The sequence below is a fragment of the Gorilla gorilla genome, chromosome 17 (assembly GCF_029281585.2).
Source record: "Gorilla gorilla gorilla isolate KB3781 chromosome 17, NHGRI_mGorGor1-v2.1_pri, whole genome shotgun sequence".
Taxonomy (NCBI): domain Eukaryota; kingdom Metazoa; phylum Chordata; class Mammalia; order Primates; family Hominidae; genus Gorilla; species Gorilla gorilla.
This window is the reverse complement of record NC_073241.2, coordinates 52,739,050-52,764,027: the sequence shown is the minus strand read 5'-3', so window position 1 is coordinate 52,764,027 and position 24,978 is coordinate 52,739,050. Positions and strand designations below refer to the sequence as shown.

General features: G+C 44.9%; 1 protein-coding gene across 6 annotated transcripts in view; it reads right to left on the bottom strand.

Annotated features, from left to right (window-relative positions):
- The window catches only part of RMC1 (regulator of MON1-CCZ1), a 30,245-nt gene that overhangs the window by 3,704 nt on the left and 1,563 nt on the right, over positions 1 to 24,978 (bottom strand). For 2 of the 6 annotated variants that reach the window (XM_063699124.1, XM_004059240.5), the window contains exons 3-15: positions 22,994 to 23,078; positions 22,003 to 22,059; positions 20,765 to 20,851; positions 13,998 to 14,138; positions 13,571 to 13,674; positions 11,015 to 11,104; positions 10,820 to 10,925; positions 9,679 to 9,790; positions 5,820 to 5,864; positions 5,512 to 5,565; positions 3,206 to 3,334; positions 2,066 to 2,172; positions 146 to 265 (exon numbers count right to left, since the gene is read on the bottom strand). In XM_063699124.1, coding sequence (XP_063555194.1) covers positions 146 to 265; positions 2,066 to 2,172; positions 3,206 to 3,334; positions 5,512 to 5,565; positions 5,820 to 5,864; positions 9,679 to 9,790; positions 10,820 to 10,925; positions 11,015 to 11,104; positions 13,571 to 13,674; positions 13,998 to 14,138; positions 20,765 to 20,851; positions 22,003 to 22,059; positions 22,994 to 23,078 — 1,237 coding nt within the window. The remainder of the gene's footprint in view (positions 1 to 145; positions 266 to 2,065; positions 2,173 to 3,205; positions 3,335 to 5,511; positions 5,566 to 5,819; positions 5,865 to 9,678; positions 9,791 to 10,819; positions 10,926 to 11,014; positions 11,105 to 13,570; positions 13,675 to 13,997; positions 14,139 to 20,764; positions 20,852 to 22,002; positions 22,060 to 22,993; positions 23,079 to 24,978) is intronic. The other 4 variants (XM_019014088.4, XM_004059241.5, XM_063699125.1 and 1 more) reach the window with 2 other exon arrangements.

The following is a 24,978-nucleotide window of genomic DNA, read 5'->3' as shown; positions in this document are numbered from 1 at the left end:
CTACCAGCTCTAGGGCCTCACCCAAGGAAACTCCAGTGATTCTAATCACTTCAAGTGACTCTAATCACATGAAGTCTCCTCATTTTCCGCAACTTCCTTGTTTTGAGCATTCTCAGTCCAGAAGAGGCGGAAAGCTGCAGCCCACCTTCTTTTCCACGAAGGCTGAGAGGACATGGGTGTACACATCTGACTGGTCCAGCACCGCCTGGGTCCGCACCGGCCTCTTGAGGAGCGGGCTGCTTCGGCTCTGCCCTGCTTCCACCGCCTGAAAGAAAAAACCACAAACTATGATCTTCGGCACCTTAGAAGAAGGGTGCTGTTTACAGTTCAACCACAAGGACTGAATTCTTCGATGTGGACCCAGGATATGCGCGGAAAACACTTTCTCTACTTAGATACAACTTTTTCCTGTGCTGGCTGGGGGAGAGTCTAGGAAGTCAGAATTGGTCATCTTGAAAACACTCCAATGTTCACGGTAGATGAAACTGAAGAAGCATGTGTCAGATTTTCCTCTAAAGATATATCATACTTAGCCTCTTGCAGTTTTTTAACTTCCTGTCTAAGCTTAATCCCGGACCATGGGCATTTGTTATCTGGCAAAAATGATAGGGCCTGCTGCATCCCTGCTTCATGAAGCCCTGATCCTACAATAAATGAGAAGCTCCTGCATGGAGTCTCTGGGGATTTTTAAGTGGCAAGCCAGAGCACAAGTCCTTCTGAATAGGAAAGCTCTGTGAGACCGTGACGACCTCACCTAACGTCTGAAAGCAGTCCCAGCCGGGCATGGTGGCTCACACATGTAATCCCCGCAATTTGGGAGGCCAAGGCGGGTGGATCACCTGAGGTCAGGAGTTCCAGCCCAGCCTAATATGGAAAAACCCAGTCTCTACTTAAAAAAAAAAAAAAAAATTCAACATTAGCTGGGTGTGGTGGTGCATGCCTGTAATCCCAGCTACTCAGGAGGCTGAGGCAGGAGAATCCCTTGAACCCAGGAGGCAGAGGTTGCAGTGAGCCAAGATCTCACCATTGCACTCCAGCCTGGGCAATAAGAGCAAAACTCCGTCTCAAAAAAAAAAAAGAAAGCAGTTCAGATCCATGCAGATTATGCAATAGCTGTGGGGTACAGCCTGAGAACTTGCATTTCCAAGAAACTCCAGATGCTGCTCATGTGGCTGGTCAGTGGCCCACACTGCTGAGTCATGACGGTTTATGGAGCTCAGCAGACCATGTGGGACAGCACAGAAACTGCCATTTGGGATCAGACCTACTGATTCCCACAGCCCAGAACACCCATAGCAATAGAGTCCAAAAGGACTCAGCCATCCCTCATGTCTGGGAGCGTAGGAATGGACACTGTCCAGGCAACCGGCCCTCTTCAGTGCCTGTCTCAGACCTCTTACCCTTCCATGAACAGCTAAAGGGGAGTGGAGTTCTGGGGCTTTTGTTGGTTTAAAACCATTTTCAGCCTAGGACTAATCAGATCCTGGAATTGAAATAATTCATTCTCCTTGTCCTAAACTTTTCTTCTGGCTTCAGAAGATATGATGTACAAGTAATACAGCGGGAATTGGTGGCGATAAGCCATGGTTATTACCTTGACTACAAACACGCCTGCTAAGTGCTAACACTGAATCGTCACTATCTCAACAGGATTCTTTCCCAAAAGGGAAGAAAGGTGTGGCAAATATAAATATTTCTAATTTAATTTACTAAGTCCTCACTCCGGCATAACAGAAAAATATACGAAACATTGCAAAGCAGAGACTGATTTTTCTCATCTATAACAGCAGACCAAGGATCTACAGGCAAGATCAAACACAGATGGGAAAAACAAAAACAGTGAAGGTATGAAGTGAGATGCAGCCGCCAGCTCGTGGGATGCAGGGACCCTGAATTTACTACTCCTCCACTATCCCCCACTACTGCCACCTTGCCCTATGGCAGGCGGCAAATCTCAGCGACCTTATTCTAATATATAGGAAACAATTTTGCATCATAATTACTTAGAAAATACCCGGGAGGGGGTGGGGGAGGAGGACCCTTTGTCATACTCCATGTAACTCACCATCGCATAACTCTGCTCGGCATCCAGGTACTTTTTATACTCATGGTTGAGTTTGTCAAAAACAGTGGCTATCATGGGCAGCGATGCTCTGTCTGACTCACTTAACACTGGAAAGGCACAATGTTCACACGGATCAAACCAACTTCATGTCAGCTTCAGAATTTCCACACGTTGCTATGATAAAAACTAATCTCAAAAGGTTACCAATGCAAAAGTACCTTTAAAGGACACTCTAAGAAATGCAATACTTTAAAGACCTGATACCTAGATGTCATTCACAACCCCTTTCTGGTTACAGTTAAAAAAAAAAAAAAAAGGTATAGCAGGCCAGGCTCAGTGGCACATGCCTATAATCCCAGCACTTTGGGTAGGCCGAGGCAGAAGGATCACTTAACGCTGGGAGTTTCAGACCAGCCTGGGCAACAAGGTAAGACCCCATCTCTACCAAAACGAAAACAAACACCAACAGCACATATTGGTAGGGTATTCTTTTTTTTTTTTTTTTTTTTTTTTTTTTGATATAGGGTCTTGCTCTGTCGCCCAGGCTGGAGGTACACTGACACAAATGGCTCACTGCAGCCTCGTCCTCCCGGGCTCAAGGAATCCTCCCTCTGCAGCCTCTGGAGTAGCTGGGGCCACAGGTGTATACCACCAAACTCAGCTAATTTTTTTTTTTTTTTTTGTAGAGACAGGGTTTTGCCATGTTGTCGTCCAGGCTGGTCTCGAACTCCTAGGCTCAGGCAATCCTCCTGCTTCAGCCTCCCAGAGTGCTGGGATTATAAGCATGAGCCACCATGCCTGGCCTCAGTAGGGGATTCTTAAAGAAGACACATATGCAGTGAGTGGCTTGGATTTTGAAAGAGGTGTGTGTGAAGGCCAGGGGTGGTGGCCCACTCCCCTCCTGTGTGCCCACTTTCATTCAGAACCATCCCATTTATTGTTCTTTTCTACCAGTATCTCTACAAGTCATCTTTCCATTTAGCAGCCTTTCCTAGGGGGTCACATAGCCACCCCTCACGTAAAGAATGAGGCTGTGGGTCACAGACAAGGCACAACAATGTAGCCCACATCCCGATAAAAAGTGTTGGGCAGCACAGGCCTCACACTGGAATCAGAGCAAGGGGGAAAGATTCAACTTACTCTGTGAACAGACAGACAGGATGACCATCTTGCATTCCTTTCTCTGGAGGAGAAAGTCCATGAGTCTTCCTTTGTCTGGTAAGAGATTTACTATGGGCTCAAGTTTTACTTGGAGGTTCCAGAGGTAACCTGGATTTTAAGAGGCAGCAAATAAAACAGTATGATGCAAACCGTAACAAAAGCCCAAAAGTGGTTCCCCTAAACATCTGCGGGGCGGGTGGCGGGTGGCGGGTGGCGGGTGGTGATAAAAAGCCACAAAGTACAGTCAGTGTAGCTTTTCCTTCCTAACCAAAGCAGAGCTGAGCCATTCAGGAGCAATTCAGGAGTGTGTCTACCACAGGAGGATGAAGGCCCAACCACCGCACACCTGGCTGACTCTTTCCAAGTAACCTCTGCATTCAGGGGCACATCAAAGGTGTAGCTCCTAGTCCTTCATTCCAAATGGGGACTTCCCTAGACCTAGTCCCTCTTTTAACGTTTAAAACAGAAAAAGATGTCAACATGTGGCATCAACTTCAGTCCTGTGCTTTGGTTTCTCCTACAATGGCTCATTAGTTTAAAAGGTAACTCCAGAGGCTCTCAATGGAACATCATAACTCATCCATTCATCGACCCATAAATGTACTGATCACCCACACTGCCAGCATCTGGTGTGGCCTTTCCCAATTGGGATGCCGCAGGAGAATGAAGTGCCACATAAAAAATCATCTGGGTGACCCCTTTTTCAGTTGTCCCAAGGCAGGTACAAAGCAGCTGTACAGGAAAACACCAGCGAGATGCACAGGAGAGAAACGACTTCATTACATACATACAGTGGATGTCACATGAGGCTATGGGTTACAGACAAGGCACAACAATGCATTACATACAGTGGATGCCTACAGCATCAGGGCTAATTCTCTCCTCAGGAGTTCTTAGGAATTCCAGAGGAAAGGCAGGAAAATACACAGAGGATTAAAGAGTAACATAGGAAATTCTCTAATAACCAGCCTGGCGAGGTATTAGAGACACAGGGGCAACATGGCAAGACGCTGTCTCTACAAAAAAAAAAAAATTATAGGCCGGCTGTGGTGGCTCACACCTGTAATCCCAGCACTTTGGGAGGCTGAGGTGGGCAGATCACGAGGTCAGGAGATCGAGATCATCCTGGCCAACATGGTGAAACCCCGTATCTACTAAAAATACAAAAATTAGCTGGGTGTGGTGGCGCATGCCTGTAATCCCAGCTACTGGGGAGGCTGAGGCAGGAGAATCACTTAAACCCAGGAGTTGGAGGTTGCAGTGAGCCGAGATGGCACCACTGCACTCCAGCCTGGTGACAAAGCGAGATTCCGTCTCAAAATAATAATTATTATTATTATAATAAATTAACTGGGCGTGGTGATGTGCGCCTGTAGGCTCAGCTACTCGGGAGGCTGAAGCAGGAGGATTGCCTGAGCCCAGGAGCTCAAGGCTGCAGTAAGCTGAGATAGCACTACTGCGCTCCAGGCTGGGTGACGGAGCAAGACCCTGCCTTAAAAAAATAAGATTTCTTCAGGCCAGGCACAGTGGCTCATGCCTGTAATCCCAGCACTTTGGGAGGCCGAGGCAGGTGGATCACCTGAGGTTGGGAGTTTGAGACCAGCCTGACCAACATGGAAAAACCTCGTCTCTACTAAAAATACAAAATTAGCTGGGCGTGGTGGCACATGCCTGTAATCCCAGCTATTCAGGAGGCTGAGGCAGGAGAATCGCTTGAACCCGGGAGGCGGAGGTTGCAGTGAGCCAAGATCGCGCCATTGCACTCCAGCCTGGGCAACAAGAGCAAAACTCCGTCTCAAAAAAAAAAAAAAAAAAAAAAAAAAGATTTCTCTAATAAAGAGATTACCCAGGAAGAGACAACTAACAGACGGAGGAGGCTTCGTCAGCAAGGCCAGAAAGAGGAGCACACCTCCCGGGCTCATGCAGAACAGAAAAGGGCACGGACACCGGTGGGAAGGTCGATGGGAGAAATGAGGGAGACACCCTGGGGTGGAGTCCGGCTTTCCATCCACCCTGGGGTGGAGTCTGGCTTTCCAGAATGGGCTTAAGCAGGAGAATGGCATTCTTAGTTGTTGCTTTAATTATTAAAAGTAGTATATGTTCTTGATAAAATGCACATATAGTAGAAAACACTATAAAGTGAAAAAAAAAAAAAGTCCCATTCCCAAGCTTGAAAGGAGGGGTCATTTCTAAGAGATTCACCTTGAAAACGTCCCTGGCTACAACTGGGATCCAAAGTCAACAAGCACCATGTTGTAACACGACAACTGTCCCCGCTGACCTACCTTGGCTTGCACTGATAATGATGTCAGGTTGAAAGACAATCCAAGATGAAGAATCCACATGTTATAGGAAATTCTAAACCAGGAAAAGATGAAAACAAAAAGCAAACCCAGTTTCCGTTAGCACTCGCCCCTGCCCACCATGTACTGAGTCCACGCTAAACGCGAGGCCCCTGGACAGTCAGGGAAGCTGCCTGCAGGGTGGCTCTCGGAGTGTTATTCACAGCTGCCCAGAGGAGGACTTCAGGACCACTCTCTGAGGGTGACCACTTGCCCTGTTGTGCACGGTGCCACACCTTAGTAAAGGATACAGAGTTTACATGGAACAGGAGACTGGCTGGTCACGGCAGCAGGACCTACAAATTGAGAAAACATAAGTGCAACGATGCAGTCAGAAAATGCTGCAAATGCTGGTACTTATGACGCAAAAGTCAATACTTTTTAATGTCATTACGAAATGTTTATTCAATTGTAGTCAAGGAAGAAATGAACTGTTCCGTCTCACTGAGAGCACATACGGGGAGGAAGGGAGAAGGAGCTCACAATCCAGGAAAATCTCACCAAGAAAAAGAAAGCATGTCAAGGCTTCAATCACTGTGGTTTGGGTTATTTTTAATAACCAAAGATGACTCATGATCGTTTACATACGCACGTTAAGGAACTGAGAAATTTACTTGAAGGATTCAAAATCAAATACCCAGATCATCCACGGAGAATGTTTCAAATAAATGCGGCTTGTAGCTTACCGTAGCTTAATTATCTTTTTTTTTCTTTAAGAGAGGGTGTTGCTCTGCTGTCCAGGCTTGAGTGCAGTAGTTGATCATAGCCCACTATAACCTCGAACTCCTTGGCTCAAGTGATCCTCCTGCCTCAGCCTTCAGAGTAGCTAGGACTACAGGCATGTGACCATGCCCTGCTAACTTTTTTTTTTTCTTTTTTTTTTGTGAAGACAAGGTCTATGTTGCCTAGGCTGGTCTCCAACTCCTGGGCTTAAGTGATCTGCCCACCTCAGCCTCCCAACATGCTGCGATTACAGGCATGAGCCACTGTGCCCAGCCACTTAATTATCTAAATAATTAGTTCGATTATCCATTGCATAGAGTAGGTCCAGGCACAGTGAGCTCGTCTGGAAAGCAGACCCCCAAAACCTCACATGACAGGGACCGTTAACAACCAGTTATACTGCTCATGAGCCATGGACGCAGCCCTACAAGCTAACCATGACTCCTGGTTCTGTTCCAATTACCCAGGTACAATCAGAAGGCAGGTTTCAATCAGCTGGTCAGAGAAAGGGTCATTGTGAACAGACCCCCCAAAGGTAGGAAAGAGCCCAGGCAGACAAGCTTTGGCGAAGAGCACTCGCGCTTTGGACCTAAGGGTCAAGGTCTGCACCGAGTGCACAGCCCTCACCCTTGGGTGGCTGACCTACACACTGTCAGGTGAGAGCTTTCATTTTTAAGGCCCCCCAGATGATCCTAATATGTAGTCAGATTGAGACCCACTGTTCTAACAGGCCCAAAACAAAAAGAAAAAGGGTGGCTGACTCTTCCCAAAAGTGCTGGTTATATCTTTCTAAAGAGGCTCATTCAATTCCTGAGCACGCCCACCCAGTGGCAGCACAGTGGGCAAGACACACGGATGCATCAAGCCGCCAGGGCTCACAGCCCAGCGGGAAACAAAAGGAGAGTCACTAACCTCTGAAAATGCTCTGCAGCCCACACTACCTAGATCCCCAGACCCTCAGTGGATTCCTGATTTCCTCCTATTGATCTCTGCACGGGCTGTTACTGTGACCAGGCCTCGCATCTGTTCCCTTATGACCAGATGGTTAGAACCTGATGCCTCCTAACTGGTCCTGTACCACCGGAACAGAGCTGAAGGTTCTAAGCCAGGGGTGTCCAATGTTTTGGCTTCCCTGGGCCATAAGAGGAAGAAGAAGAATGGTCTTGGGCCACACATAAAATACACTAACACTAACAATAGCTGATGAGCTTAAAAAAAATCATTTTTAAAATCTCATAATGTTTTAAGAAAGTTTAAGAATTTGTGTTGGGTTGCATTCAAAGCTGTCCTGGGCCACATGTGGCCCACAGACCGTGGGTTGGACAGGCTTGTTCTAAATGTTTAGTTTTTTTTCCCAATTCACCAGCAGTTACCTTCATGCCAAGTGGGCAGCAGACACAAGACAATCACTTGGCAAAATCTATTCTTTCAATGCTAACATTATTTACAAAGGAAAAGGAAGAAGCTTGAAAGAACACAGCCAAAAGACCTAATTGAACGTCTGTTAAGAACCAGCTCCTTCCTCCAACTGTGCCAGAAAGTAACTAAGCTTTTGGCTGATCCAGCAAGACAGGGCAGTCAGGCTGACGACGGTGCTCTTGCTGAACTTTCAGCCAGAGTGCGATTCTGAACTCCTGGGTTAACAGGACAAGGAAATCCTGACTGCAGGCTGGGTCAACCCGCCCAACACCATCTGACAAAGAATACAACATTAGTACCAGGGTTCCAAATGTGAGCCATCTGACTACGTCTTGCACACTGAAACCTCAGACTAGCCAATTCTGCACTCCAATCTCCTTCAAAAGAGAGCCGGGAGAGACTGCTGCGAGGGACAGGCACAGAAGAAAGACCCTGTGAGAACACAGTGAGAAGGTGGCCATCTGCAAAGAGGCCTGCCAGGAGGGAGGCCTCAGAAGAAAGCAAACCTGCAGACATCTTAATCTTGAACTTCTAGCCTCCAGAACTGTGAGAAAATAAAGTTCTGTTTAAGGATAAAAAAAAGAGAGTGTGTGTGTGTTGAATATTCTTTCAGTTCTATCTTAAAATCAATTACACTGGAAAAAGGCAAAACGAAGCAAATAAATGACTTCTTTCCCTTTTCCTGAATTCCTAACCTCCACTCTTCTGACTTCCCAACCCCACCTCTCCAGGCAGAAGGAGGACTGATTTGGGTAAGCCTAAGAGCCACAGCCGAAGCACTTACTGTGACTGTCAGTCCCAAAGAATGCAATATTCATCATCACTGTCACACGGAATGTGAGAAAGAGAAAAGTGATCCCAGGTTACAGTAACAAACCTACAGCCAAAGTTAATTTCAGCGTTCTGTACAGAGCTAAGGCAAACAGAAAACGTTACGGGCATATTCAATATTAAAACATATTTCACCATCAACAGCTAATCAAAACTATCCATTCTAAAGCTCAGGGAAGATAAATTATTCTATTTCCTCCCAAGGAAGATTCATCTATCTTAGAAAATGCTTTTTTCACAACATAATTTTAGCTTATAGGATCAGTAGTAGTTGCATTTTTTAAAAAACTATAACAGGCTGGGCATGGTGGCTCACACTTGTAATCCTAGCACTTTGGGAGACCGAGACAGGCGGATCACCTGAGGTCAGGAGTTCAAGACCAGTCTGGCCAACATGGTGAAACCCCATCTCTACCAAAAATATAAAAATTTGGGCCAGGCGTGGTGGCTCATGCCTGTAATCCCACCACTTTGAGAGGCCAAGGTGGGCAGATCACTTGAGGCCAGAAGTTCAAGACCAGCCTGGCCAACATGGTGAAACCCCATCTCTACTAAAAATACAAAAAAATTAGCTGGGCGTGGTGGCACACGCCTGTAATCCCAGCTACTTGGGAGGCTGAGGCAGGAGAATCACTTGAACCTTATCTCCTCTCACAAGTATTTAAGCGACTGAATACTTGGTTCAATTGCTTGAATACCTCACAAGCTTGAACCTTGTGACAGACAGGTGGAGGCTGCAGTGAGCCGAGATCATGCCACTGCACTCCAGCCTGGGCAACAAAGTGAGGCTCTGTCAAAAAAATAAATTTAAAAAAATATAAAAATTAGCTGGGCACGGTGGCACACACCTGTAATCCCCGCTACTTGGGAGGCTGAGGCAGGATAATCACTTGAACCCAGGGGGTGGAGACTGTAGTGAGCCAAGATCACGACACTACCTACCAGCCTGGGTGACTCAGTGAGACTGTCTCAAAACAACAACAAAACTGGAACAAATGGCCCCTGGCAAAATCAGACAGATCTGGGAATCTCTGTTTATTCCTCGCTCCACTTTTAACGTGACTCCCAAAGATCATGGTGAGAACACAGCCACATGGTGAAAGGGCAGCACAGACTCCTCTACAGAACCCGTGTTACCTGCGACGGGGATCTGATAGGGCTGGATCGATCGAGCAGGAAGCACCGGGTGGTGGAAGGTAACGGAGCCGTCAAACTCTCCCCGTAACTTGATATCGAATATTACTGATGTCTAGGGGGGGAAAAAGACAAGACTGAGGCCAAAATCAATCATGGTTTGCCCAGTCGCTTTCATTCCATCCCATCTTGCTGTTTAAATCCGTTTAAAAGCCTGTGTTTGCATTTCCTCCCTACAGGCTAGCTCTTACTTGAGAAGGAATTTGTCATTAACATCACAACTCTCTTTTAGTATTTTTATCTCCTCTCACAAGTATTTCCTGCATTTATGACATGCTTCCTTTGATGAGCTCACTCAAAGTGACCTAAGCAGATCTCTGTCATTTCAACTGGAAACATCCTCACGTGTCACAGAGTTAGCGTCACCACCCTCTGGGAGGGTAGAGGAGGGAAGCAGCTTCTTTATATCAGAGGCCCAGCCCACAGGACCCATTCTAGTTGTCCTGGTCCACACGGCCTCAAAACCATTATCCCCCAGCACTGTCGTCCATGCTCACAATTGCAACAGAGAGTTCAAGTACTCGTGGAATGGAGCAGATTCCCACCTTCTTCCAAGGTCAAATCTCAAGCGTTAGTTTCTGAAATAGTTTTGAATTATCTTTAATCAACTGACACAATCACTTTTTTCTAAACTACTTAAGACTACCAAACCCATTTCCATCTGGAAGACCAAAACTCTTAGCATAAAAATGCACTTTCTAGTCTTATTCAGACATTTTGCCAATTTTTTTTTTTTTTTCGGAGACAGGATCTTGCTCCATCACCCAGGCTGGAGTGCAGTGGCGCGATCTCCACTAACTGAAGCCCCGACCTCCTGGGCTCAAGCCATCCTCCAGCCTTAGCCCCACAAGTAGCTGGGACTATAGGCATGCACTACCACGCCCGGCTAATTTTTGTATTTTTTATATAGGTGGGGTTTTGCCATGCTGCTCAGGCTGGTCTCGAACTCCTGGGCTCAAGCAATCTGTCCACCTTGGCCTCCCAAAGTGCTGGGATTACAGGCGTGATCCACCGTGCCCAGCCGCCAATTTTCACAAGGCTTTTAAGCAACCTTAACTTTGGAAGAAACGCAGACAGCTTGTACCTCTGTATCCTGATGATGCACGACTACCAGGTTGTCCACCACGTTCAGGGCAAACTTTCCCGTCCTATTTAACTTCAATATGTGCATCTTTTTACAGGCACCTTCTCTGTAGGATAGAAAGCAAAAAACAGATCAACAAGCTGCAGTTCACATTTTAAAATCAGAGAGAGAGGGAAAACAAAGCATGAAATCTACCGTGGTAGATGATAGAGGACCACCTCCGCTCCTGTGCTGTTGGAGGTCCGAGAATGATGCCTCAAGAAGAGAACATACAGCTGCCCGTATCTAATTAGGGAACAAACAGACATAAATCACATCTGGCCATTCAAAATTCCTTTGTTCTAAATGGCATCACGGTTAAGTAAATTATGAGATATTCACTTAATGGAGTATTTTGCTGCCAACAAGTGTTTACAAAGAAACATGCAGTTACTCAAAGCCTATTATAAAGTTAAGTGGAAAAGAGAACACACACTAAACACAGCTTGACCATAATATTTTAAAACAAAACCCCAAACCTAAGCATAGAGTCTAAAATGATTGGAAAGAAACACATGTAATAGTTATACTTGAGTGACATGCTAAGTTCATTTTCTTCTCTGTTTTCCAAGTTTTGTATAATGAATGTATATTCCTTAATAACAGGAAAATATAATCACTATTTTTTTTTTTTTCATTTTTCAGAGACAGGGTGTCCCTCTGTCACCCAGGCTGGAATGCAGTGGTGCAACCACAGCTCACTGCAACCTCCAACTCCTAGGCTTTGGCGATCTTCCCTCACCTCAGCCTCCCCAGTAGCTAGGACTACATGCACGTGCCACCGTGCCTGGCTAATTTTTAAATTTTTTTGTAGAAACAGGGTCTCACTATGTTGCCCGGGCTGGTCTTGAACTCCTGGCCTCAAGGCAATCCCCCTGCCTTGGCCTCCCCAGTCACTGGTATTACAGGTGTGTGCCACCATGCTCAGCCTTTTCTATTTAAGTGCCATCTAATAAATGTTGCTGTGAACAGTTCCTGAATGCATATTCTAGTCCAGTGGTAAACTCTGTGCTGGGCCTGCCCAGGGACAAGGAGGAGACCAAGGTGGGAGGGAACAGGTCCCCACCTCCACTTCAGCCAGGACTGCTCTCACTTTATCTATTGTCTAAACAGGAATGCTGGCTGGGCACGGTGGCTCATGCCTATAAACCCAGCACTTTGGGAGGACGAGGCGGGAGGATCACCCAAGCCCAGGAGTTCAAGACCAGCCTGGGCAACATGGTGAAACTCCATCTCTTCAGAAAATACAAAAATTATCCAGATGTGGTGGCATGCGCCTGTAGTCCCAGCTACTTGGGAGACTGTGGCAGGAGAATCACTTGAACCTAGAAGGCGGAGGTTGTGGTGAGCTGAGATTGTAACACTGCACTCCAGCCTGGGCGACAGAGCGACACTCTCCAAAAAAAATTTAAAAATAAACAGGAATGCCACAGAAGAGTACGTTAAAAAAAAAGGAAGAAGAAATGAAAGAACATTATACTAACTACCATAAAGTTTGAAAGTTTGGAAACCACTGTTTTAGGCCACAGAAGAATCAGAAGTAACTTAGAAGCAAAATTTTGACTATTGTCGAATCAGATACAGGCATACGGGGGTTCTTTTTTATTAGTCTCTATTGTGTGTTTAAAATTTTCATTACAAATTTAAAAATTGAGATATCCACTTTTTCAAATGAAAATATACCTCCGTACTGCCAGGCGTGGTGGCTCACGCCTGTAATCCCAACACTTTGGGAGGCTGAGGAGGGCAGATCAAGAGGTCAAGAGACCGAGACCACCCTGGCCAACATGGTGAAACCCTGTCTCTACTAAAAATACAAAAATTAGTTGGGCATGGTGGCACGCACCTGTAGTCCCAGCTACTCGGGAGGCTGAGGCAGGAGAATCGCTTGAACCTGGGAGTCGGAGGTTGCAGTGAGCCAAGATCGTGCCACTGTACTCCAGCCTGGCAACAGAGCAAAACTCCATCACAAAAACAAACAAAAAAAAAAGAAAGAAAATATACCTCCATATATACGTAATTTAGTTCCATGTCTGTTACATAAAATCTTAATCTATCTTCTTATTTAGAACAATTATTATTTAACTTAGCTTTTAAAAAAAGTAAACTTGGCCAGACACAGTGGCTCATGCCTGTAATCCCAGCACTTTGGGAGGCCAAGGCAGATGGATCACTTGAGGTCAGGAGTTCGAGACCAGCCTGGCCAACATGGTGAAACCCTGTCTCTACCAAAAATACAAAGACTAGCCGGGCGAGGTGACGCACACTTGTAATCCCAGCTACTTGGGAGGCTGAAGCAGAAGAATCGTTTGAGCCTGGGAGGTGGAGGCTGCAGTGAGCCGACACTGCACCACTGCACTCCAGCCTAGGGGACAGAACAAGACTCTGTCTCGAAAAAAAAAAAAAAAGAAGAAGAAATTCTAAAACAAAGATACTAAGAAATAAATTGGTTCAATGTTCTTGTTTTATCAGGCTAGAAAGGTAAAGGAATTCCTTAGCATCACAAAGCTGATAAAAATCAAAAAGGAATGCCAAAAACACTGCAGGTTTTCTATGTTCACAGGACCTATACACTGAATACCCAGAACAAGGGGAGTCCCCCTTATGTGTTCTAGGGGTCAGGGCATCACGTGGTGCTTGTAACACACTCCTTCTATTATTTATATTACTGAAAGCAATCACAGGATGGAATTCTCTCTGACACGGACATACATGGTAGCCATTGCGATGTCTCTTTCGGAAAGGCTGGGTTTAGTTGACTTAGGCGCAGCTGGTAATTCAATCTCAAATTTGGGCAGCTTCGACATAGTGCCAGCCTGTTTAGGGGGAAAATGTTTTAGGAAAAGCTTATTAAACCCCTTCAATGTTTCACCATTCCCTGTGTAAAACCAACAAGGATAAACACAGACTTCGTCTTTGGATCCTTTCCACCGTCCCCCGTGTCCTCTCACAGCCTGTCTGCCCAGCATAGAATGAATGGCTCCAGGAGCTGACGGGTATACAGAGTGCCCTCTAGTGGTCAGAGCGGTGACGTTACGGCTAGAGGAACCTGTCCCTAATGTGCCTGACACATTAGGATGCTACAGGAACAGAGGACAACTGGGGAAAGGTGTTGTTTTCAGGGGAGGCTTCCTCTTACCCTAAAGTGAAAAGGCTGCAGGACATTCTCCAGGACCGTGGTAGACAGCAAGATCACGGCGCTCTCGGGGCAGTACATGTACCAATTCACATTGAGATTGTGGCTCTTCAAGAGTTTCAGACTCCGTTTCTCTGGTAATACCTGAAGCAGAGTTTAAGAAACAGGATCTTCATTTAAAAAACAGCAAACTAATCCCAGCACTTTGGGAGGCTGAGGTGGGCGGATCACCTGAGGTAAGGAGTTCGAGACCAGCCTGGACAAAATGGTAAAACCCCGTCTCTACTAAAAACACAAAAATTAGCCAGGCGTGGTGGCACATGCCTGTAATTCCAGCTACTCAGGAGGCTGAGGCACAAGAATTGCTTGAATGAACCCGGGAGGCAGAGGTTGCGGTGAGTCAAGATTGCACCATCACACTCCAGCGTGAATGACAGAGCAAGATTCAGTCTCAATTAATAAATAAATCAATAATAGCAAACTGTCAGAAGATCCTTACAGTGCGCTCTGAGAATAAAAAGCAGGAGAAACCCACTAAGTGAAATGAACATTCTCACTTGTACTTATTACAGCTACTACTTAACCAGCCCCATGCTTGGTGCTTTACAGAGCCTCCTAACTCATTTACTCTTTGCCATGACTGAGAGGCAGGCATCACTGGCCCTATTAGCCAGATGAGAAACAAGGCTCCAAGAGTGGATTAGGGAACCTGCCCCTTAACAAAGCAATTATAGCCTGGGTAGGCTGCTTCCCTCCAAAATCCTTATCTGTGCCTCCACATGCTTGGGCATGTGGAGCACATGGATACACCTAAGAGCAATTTACAACAAAATTCTCCTCATCCAGGAAATGGCCAAAAGAAACTGACACCTCCAGGACCCCATGTATTAACTCGGCCACCTCCCAGACCATGGCAGATCTGCCTTCTGCTTGGCCTCCATCTCAACTCCAGTCTACACTGGGCCTGGGAGGAGCTCCCTTCTTCTAGCAGATGTGTTCATAAGACTGCATACAAATGCAGTACTTTATAATCCAGGCACATTTTAAATGTACCCTAAATATTCCGATATTACAGAACACTGTATAGAGCCCCCAAGACATTAATGCTCATGGTACACTGCACTGAAGAACTGCTGCGCAAGTCAGGGGCAGGAGCCGTAAGCTTCTTAATAACTATAATAATTAGGATGTGCTAGAGTCTTCTTTCATTTTAACTTTTTTCTTGAAGATCTGAAGCCATCTAGGTAACCTTAAGGTGTACTTTCCCACTGCAGAGAACAGAAAGAAAGACTTTTAAATGATTACCATAGGGAACTCCCCCAGAAAGCAAGCCACCCTTCCCATGCAATCACATGTACAAAATTCTATTTCTGTGTGTACGGAATTTGTCTAAAGTTTGTTTAAACTTCTCCTATTGGTCATTACAAATTTTTTTTTTTTTTTTTTTGGGACGGAGTTTCACTCTTGTTGCCCAGGCTGGAGTGCAGTGGCACAATCTCGGCTCACCGCAACCTCCACCTCCCACGTTCAAGGGATTCTTCTGCCTCAGCCTCCCAAGTAACTGGGATTATAGGCGCCCACCACCATACCCAGCTAATTTTTGTATTTTTATTTTGAGACAGTAGAGACGGCACTTAGTAGAGATGGAGTTTAATAGAGACAGGGTTTCGCCATGGTGGCCAGGCTGGTCTCGAACTCCTGACCTCAGGTGATCGCCCACCTCGGCCTCCCAAAGTGCTAGGATTACAGGCATAAGCCACCGTGCCCAGCCAGTCATTACTAAGATTTCGATGATGGCCTTACAGCAAAGCACCATGGCATTAACACACAGGTGTATTTTCTCTAACCATACATTCTAAATTATATGACTTTCATTAGGTCAACAAAATTAAAACCTGAAAGAACTCTTAACACCCTCTAAATTAGTTCCCCTTAGAGATCTCAGAAGCATGCTTAATAGGTCAGGAAGCTGGAACAGATGAAAAGAAACAGGCAGGTACATCAAAGGACACAATCCACAGAGTGGAAAGGCAACCTCCGGATTCAGAGAAAATACTTGCAAATTGTATCTCTAAGAAGGTGTTAATATCAGAATATATAAAGAACTACAATTCAACAAATAATAGTAATTTGATTTTAAAAATAGGCACAATGACCCGAATTAGTCATTTCTCCAAAGATGATACACAAAGTGGCCAAAACACACACACAAAAGTGCTCAACATCACTAATCAACAAAGAGCGCAAATCAAAACCACGATCAAGATGGCTAGTATCAAAAACAAAACAAAACAAAACAAAACAGCAAGTGTTGGTGAGGATATGGAGAAACTGGGACCCTTGTACACTTGGAGGGATTGCAAAATGGTGTAACTGCTATGGAAAACAATATAGCGGTTCCCTAAAATATTAAGAAACAGAACTACCATCTGCTCCAGCAATCTCACTCTGGGTATAAATCTAAAAGAACTGAAAACGGGATCTTGAAGCGGTATCTGCATACCTGTATCGACAGCAGCACTATTCACAATGGCCAAGAGGTGGAAGCAACCCAAATGTCCCTCAACAGATGAATGGATAAGCAAAATGTGTATACGCTCAATGCGGTATTATCAGTCTTAAAAAGGAAACCCTATCACATGCTATGGCATGGGGGAACCTGTAGGAAATTATGGTAGATGAAATAAGCCAGTCACAAAGGGACAAATACTGTATAATTTCACTTATATGAAGTATAAAAGGTAATCTAATTCGGCCAGACACAGTGGCTCACGCCTGTAATCCCAGCACTTTGGGAGGCTGAGGTGAGTGGATCACCTGAAGTCAGGAGTTCAAGACCAGCTTGGCCAACATGGTGAAACCCCATCTCTACCAAAAATACAAAAATTAGCCAGGCGTGGTGGCGCACACCTGTAATCCCAGCTATTCAGGAAGCTGAGACAGGAGAATCGCCTGAACCCAGGAGGCAGAGGTTGCAGTGAGCTGAGATCATGCCACTGCACTCCAGCCTGGGCAACAGAGCAAGACTCCATCTTAAAAAAAAGGAGTCAAATTCATAGAAACAGAAAGTAAAATAGAGATTGCTGGGGCTGCAGGGAAGGGATAAGGGGAGTTGTTTACTGGATAGTTTTGGTTTCGCAAGATGAAAAAAGTTCTGGAGCTATTTCATAACAATGTGAATGAATATACTTAACACTACTGAACTGAACACTTAAAAACAGTTAATAAATGTTGTATGTTTTTTACCACAGTAAAAAAAATTTTTTTGACCACACACAGTGGCTCATGCCCATAAATCCCAGCACTCTGGGAGGCCAAGGCAGAAGAATGGCTTGAACCTAGGAGTTCAAGACCAGTCTAGGCAACACAGCAAGACCTCATCTCTACAAAAAAAAAAGAAAAAAATGGAAAAAAAAATTAAGCTGGGCGTGCTGGCACACACCTGTAGTTCCAGCTACTCAGGAAGCTGAGGTGGGAGGACTACGTGAGGCCAGGAGGTTGAGGCTGCAGTGAGCCGTGATTGTGCCACTGTACTCCAGCCTGGGTGACAGAGATCCTGTCTCAAAATAATTATTACAAAATAAAAAAATTTTAAGATGAAGTTAAGAAAATACAAATGGACAATATACAAATGAAAAGATGCTTACTTCCCCAGTAATGTAAAATGCAAATTAAAATGTCTTTCGGCCAGGCATGGTGGCTCACGCCTGTAATCCCAGCACTTTAGGGGGCCGAGATAGGTGGATTATTTGAGGCCAGGGGTTCAAGACCAGCCTGGCCAACAGGGTGAAACCCCACCTCTTCTAAAAATACAAAAATTAGCCAGGCATGGTGCTGGGCGCCTGTAGACCCAGCTACTTGGGAGGCTGAGGCAGGAGAATTGCTTGAACCCAGGAGGTGGAGGTTGCCGTGAGCCGAGATCGCACCATTGCACTCCAACCTGGGCGACAGAGTGAGACTCTGTCTCAAAAAAAAAAAAAAAAAAAAAAAGTCTTTCTACCTCTCAGGTTGGCAAATGTCTACAGACTGATAATATCCAGTTCTCCTAAAGGTGTGAAAATCAGAAGTTCCTATATTGCTAGTGAAAATACACGTCTAGAAGAAATTTGGCAATACCGGTTCAGCTTTTCAGATGTTCGTACCTATACCGCAACTCTCCCTCTAACATAAAGAAGTGTGTACAAGCATGTTACTGAAGGGTTATTTGTAATCACAAAAAAAGGGAAAACCAGCCAATGTCCAATAACAAGAAAATTTTTAAACTGCAGTCCATCCATACAGTGGAATACTACCCAGTCAGAATAAAATATAGAAAGATGTCCAAGATACACTTTGGACAAAAAAAAAAAAAAAAAAACCTAGCTGCAAAAGTTTATATACAACATTCCCCTTTTTGTTAAAAAGAAGTTTGTATTTATTTTTAAAAATAGAGGAATATGCACCAAACTGTTCATAATAATTATTTATCAGGATTATAGGGAACATTTGCTTTCCATATTACGTATCTTGCAATGTTTGAATGTTTTTTGTTTTAACTTTTAGGTTCAGGGATAGATGTGAAGGTTTGTTACATACGTAAACTCATGTCACGGGGGTTTGTGGTACAGATTATTTCATCACCCAGGTATTAAGTCCAGTACCCAATAGTTATCTTTTCTGCTCCTCTCCCTCCTCCCACCCTCCCCTGCTCAAGTAGCCCCCCGTGTCTGTTGTTTCCTTCTTTGCATTCATAACTTACACTTAGCTCCCACTTAGAAGTGAGAACATGTGGTATTTGGTTTTCTGTTCCTGTGTTAGTTTGCTAAGGATGATGGCCTCCATCTCCATCCATGTTCCCACAAAAGACATGATCTTGTTCATTTTTATGGCTGCATAGTATTCCATGGTATACATGTACCACATTTTCTTTATCCAATCTGTCACTAATGGGCATTTAGGATGATTCCATGTCTTTGCCATTGTGAACAGTGCTGCAATGAACATTCACGTGCATGTGCCTTTACGGTAGAATAATTTATATTCCTCTGCATATACACCCAGTAATGGGGCTGCTAGGTCAAACAGTAGTTCCGCTTTTAGCTCTTTGAGGAATCGCCATACTGTTTTCCACAAAGGTTGAACTACTTTACACTCCCAGCAATAGTGCATAAGGGTTCCCTTTTCTCCACAACCTTGCCAGTATCTGCTATTCTTTGACTTTTTTATAATGGCTATGCTGACTAGTGTGAGATAGTTTCTCATTGTGGTTTTGATTTGCATTTCTCTAATGATCAGTGATGTTGAGCTCTTTTATGTTTGTTGGTCGCATGTGTGTCTTCTTTTAAAAAGTGTCTGCTCATGTCCTTTGCCCACTTTTTTTTTTTTTTTTGAGACGGAGTCTCGCTCTGTTGCCCACGCTGGAGTGCAGTGGCACCATCTCAGCTCACTACAACCTCCGCCTCCCAGGTTCAAGCAATTCTCTGGCCTCAGCCTCCCTAGTAGCTGGGATTACAGGTGCCTGCCACCAACCTGGCTAATTTTTGTATTTTTAATAGAGATGGGGTTTTGTCATGTTGGCCATGCTGGTCTCAAACTCCTGACCTCAGGTGATCCACCTACCTCGGCCTCCCAAAGTGCTGGGATTACAGGTGTGAGCCACTGTACCTGGCCTTTGCCCACTTTTTAATGTTGTTGTGTTTTGTTTTTTTTGAGATGGGGTCTCACTGTCATCCAGGCTGGAGTGCAGTGCTGTGATCTTGGCTCACTGCAACCTCCTGCCTCCCAGGCTCAAGCAATCCTCCCACTTCAGCCTCCCAAGTAGCTGGGACTACAGGCGCACACCACCATGCCTGACTAACATTTTGTATTTTTTATAGAGATGGGATTTCATCATGTTGGCCTGGCTGGTCTCAGACTCCTGGACTCAAGCCATCCGCCCACCCTGGCCTTCCAAAGAGCTGGAATTACAGGCATGGGCCACCAAGCCCTTTTTCTTTTCTTTTTTTTTTTTTTAAATGTATTACTTGCAATTAGAAAAAAGAAAAAAAAGAATAAAATCCCCAGCAAGAGACTAAAGCTGAGTGCTACAGCTCATGCCTGTAATCCTGGCTCTTTGGGAGGCCAAGGCAGGAGTTGAGGTTAGGAGTTTGACACCAGCCTGGGCAACATAACGAGACTTCGTCTCTACAAAAAAGTTTAAAAATTAGCCAGGGCCGGGCGCAGTGGCTCACGCCTGTAATCCCAATGCTTTGGGAGGCCGAGGCGGGTGGATAACCTGAGGTCGGGAGTTCGAGACCAGCCTCAACATGGCGAAATCCCGTCTCTACTAAAAATACAAAATTACCCACGCATGGTGATGCATGCCTGTAATCCCATCTACTCACGAGGCTGAGACAGGAGAATCGCTTGAACCTGGGAGGCGGAGGTTGCAGTGAGCCGAGATCGCGCCATTGCACTCCACCAGCCTGGGCAACAAGAGCGAAACTCCGTCTCAAAAATAAAATAAAATAAAATAAAATAATAAAAATAAAAATTAGCCAGGCATGGTGGTACATGCCTGTAGTCCCACCTACTCAGGAGACTGAGGCAGGAGGATTGCTTGAGCCCAGGAGTTTGAGATTACAGTGAGCCATGATGGTGCCACTGCACTGCAGCCTGGGCAACAGAGCAAGATTCCATCTCTAGAAAATGTTTAAAATATATATATATATATATTCAGTACTGAATTCAAAAGGCTGCCAGAATGCTATCGCTGAACTTTAACCAACAAACATAAATGATAAACATAATACCTGGTAAAATTCGATTCCTTGATCTGTTATGAAGACAATTTCAGTAGAACTAGTCCAGCAGAATCCTAGAATGTTGGCATTCTTAGTCTAAGAAAAATTTTTTAAAAATATTTTTAATTAATAAGAAAAAACACATATAACTCTCTTCAAAAGCTTCACAAACTCTGCAGTTTGTCATTCTTTAATGAACATTCCCCGGAATGTTTACTAATTAACAAAACAAATTTTCTTTTAAATACAATGTTCCCTGATTTTTGCCCATAACTCTTCATTCAAGAACCTGAATCCTAATTCCTTCTACTAAACAGAACAGGGGAAGTCTGTGTTTTGTAGAAAAGTAACTGACCAGAGCTCACAGACAGCAGCTTCTACCTGCAGGAATCACCATACTGCCAACATTCTTAGTCACCCACGTTATAAAAATGGTTATTAAAAATGTACAAAGGCCTAAGGGTCTTTAGCAAGTGTTGACTAAAATGGGTTGAGGACCCTGAGACACACACCTGACTCGCTTGAGGGCAGACAGGTTTGAGCAGGGCCGGGCTGAGGGTCTCTTCACACAGGGCCACTGCAGGGCAGGGAGGACAGTGGTGGGGATGCACCTCTCCTCACCAAAGAGTCCACCCTGAACTCCATTGAGCAAAACAGTCACAAAAATGCAGAAAGCCCTACCCCAACCACTAGCAGCTTCTGTCAGCGCCCAAGGTGCCACACTGCCAATTTTAGCTCAGCTCCCTCTAGCCCAGTTTACTACACCCAGCAAATCTCATTAATGTGGATTAGAATCAACACCTAGGAGAAGAAAGAAAGAGTAAGGACAAGACAAAGACAACAAATTGAGGAAAGGAAACTTCAGGAAACAGAAAAAGAAACTCCTCACCAGAAACCTCCACTCCAGGTGGCTGTGAGGCATCCCAGGGCCCAGACCCAGATGTGCTGTCGGCCCAGTGAGAAGAAAAAGGGCAAGACAGACGACAGCCCCAATGGCTAGCACTACTGGGTGTTCACCACGCATCATCCATTGAACCCTCCCCCTCCAGAGGAACAAGCTTTCAAACTTAGAAAACTGTTCAGTGTCACAAAGCAAACACCCCGCCTGACTCCAGTTTGGGAATCAACATGAGGGACAGTCTGACTTCAAGTCTGTGCTCCCTGCGACCCCGATGCCCCGCTCTCCACTACATAACCCAGCTCAACACCACTGACACCAGCAGCTGAGAAAGGGCCTGGGGTCATACCTTGCACTCCTGTGTGTATTCCAGCTGGGAATTATCAGGGATAAAATTACAAAAATCCTGAAAGGAAAAACACACAGACACACACAAATTTGGATTAGGCAGCATACTGCCAACCTACGTTGGCATACTACAAGACAAGAAAAATAAATATTAACTTAAAAAGTGACCAGAAAATAACTGAAGACAACCAAAACACAGGAAAGATAAAAAGACCAATTCGGATCATCTGTCTCAACAGCAGCAGGCTTACGATTCAATTTTTTTAAAGTTAATACAAATATTCAGTTACAGTTTAGTAACTCCTTTCAAAAATTCATTCCTCAAGCAGCTGATGTCAGAGAAATGTGTTGCTGCACTAAGAGGCTTCCCCAAGACTTTAACACTTAAAACTGATGGAAGAAACTAACAGAGGATCCTGCCTGTTTCTAACAGCCTTCCCTCTACTCTACAAACGGCAATGGTGAACATTTACACAGGCTAAAGTGCCTGTAGGCTGCTTCAACTTGGAATATCTGCTCCTATCAGATCTAGCACTCAGAAATGAGAGATGAAAAGGCTAATTCACAAAGTAGCCAAAATTACCTCACATATTCTATGCTGCTAGCTATCAAGCAATACAAAAGACACATGAAGTTCCAAATTATTTTTTAACAATTTTTAAGGGAGGCTGAGGCGAGAGAATCACTTGAGCCTGAGAGATTGAGGCTGCAGTGAGCCAAGATCACATCACTGCACTCCAGCCTGGGCAACAAAGGAAGACTGGCTCAAAAAAAAATTTTTAATTTAATTTAAAAATCAAACTAAGGTCATTTTTTTAACCCACTCAAATGTCTTTTTCGTTTTTGAAGGCTCTAATACAATGCAACATAACTATACCTTTCACAACAGTAAGATAATAAAAGTTGCCTTTAACACTGAAAATTTGCGATTCCTTCTCTTCCAAATGTATTTCTAATGCCCTTTAATGCTGTATTTTAAAGATAAGTCTTACCACAGTCTTTGAGGTCCTCTGAACAGCCAATATCTTATTTTCTAAGGAAAACTTAATGCACTTCACTTCTCCTTTGTCATCCATTCTTTAAGAAGAAAGAATGTGTTAGTAGTTAAATAACCAAATTCTAGCTATCATTTACTGAAAAGGCAAAAGACACAACCTATATTCAGGAGGCAGCAAATTCTAGTCTAAAATTAAAATTATGTTTCGGAAGCCATCAGTAGGACCTCTTTTCAAACTACCAAATCCAACTGGAAAGAACTTGCTGGGAAACTTACAGTATTATGGGTAACAAGTGATTGAAGAATTCAGATCACACACACATATCACCTGAGAATTGTTCCAACATAAATAACTATAGACCCGCTCAGGAGCCTTCTCCGTAACTGCTGTTTCTCTCTCACAGCAAAGCTTCTGGAAAGAACTATCTCACAGCACATTCATTATGCAACCCAGATGGCTCCACTACAGTGTCTCATGACCGCCTCAGACAGACGTTAAAAAGTGAACTCAGCTGGGCACAGCGGCCTACACCTGTAATCCCAGCACTGTGAGAGGATGAAGCAGGAGGATCACAGGAATTCGAGACCAGCCTCAGCAACACAGTGAGACCCCGTCTCTATTCCAATACATACTTTTTTTAAATTAAAAATTCATTTAAAAAAAGCAAACTCAAGGGATGGATTACAGAAGGGCTCAAGGAAACTTTTCAGGGTCTGAACATGTTCATTGCCTTGATTGTGGTGATGGTTTCATGGGTGTATACATGTCAAAACTCACATATTGTATAATATTAAGTGTGTACAGTTTATTGTGTGTCAACTATGCCTCAATAAAGCTGCTTTTAAAAATCTTTTTTTTTTTTTTTTTGAGACGGAGTCTTGCTCTGTTGCCCAGGCTACAGTGCAGTGGCATGATCTCGGCTCACTGCAACCTCTGCCTCTCGGGTTCACGTGATTCTCCTGCCTCAGCGTTCCGAGTAGCTGGGATTACAGGCACGTGCCACCACACCCGGCTAATTTTTGTATTTTTAGTAGAGACAGGGTTTCACCATGCTGGCCAGGCTGGTCTCGAACTCCTGATCTCAAGTGATCCACCCGCCTCGGCCTCCCAAAGTGCTGGGATTACAGGCATGAGCCACCGCGCCCAGTCTAAAAACTCTTTTTCAGTTAAATTCAGTACCTTCCCCCCACCCACAAACTTCTTAGAGCCCCCAATCTAGATTATCACGGGCTCACTCGGTTTCCACACCCAACCGACCCCCGGGTCTTACGAGAGACCCATCTTCCTAAGTATCCCTTGATTGCCTATGCAATGCCACTCTACACCACCAGAGCGCTGCTCTTCACCACACATGGCTCGCTGATTGCTACTCTCCATAGTATCCCTAACTCTGACAGGCTCCCAACTAAGCCAGCCTCCGTGCTGTGAACGGCATGATCTTTCCAAACACTGACATGATCATCCCACACCCCACCTGACAAGTTTCAATAAGAAGATAAAGCTCTAATTCCATAGGAGAATATGTAAGGTTCAAGCTGGTCCCTGCCAGTGGCCACACCACCACCATTTCCCCTTCCCTGTGGAGACACCCTATGTAACCTTCAGTTACACAGACCCAGAGTTCCCCAAAACACCATGCTTGAACCCCATCCATACTTTAAAACCTTGCTCAGGCCGGGTGCAGCGGCTCATGCCTGTAATCCTAGCACTGTGGGAGTCTGAGGCGGGCGGATCGTTTGAGGTCAGGAGTTCGAAACCAGCCTGGCCAACACGGTGAAACCCCATCTCTACTAAAAATACAAAAAAAATTAGCCAGGCGTGGTGGTGGGCGCCTCTAATCCCAGCTACTTGGGAGGCTGAAGCAGGAGAATCACTTGAACCTGGGAGGCGGAGGTTGCAGTCAGCCAAGATCGCACCACTGCACTCCAGCCTGGGGAACAGAGGGAGGCTCCCTCTCAAAAAAGGACAGTTTCTCATTA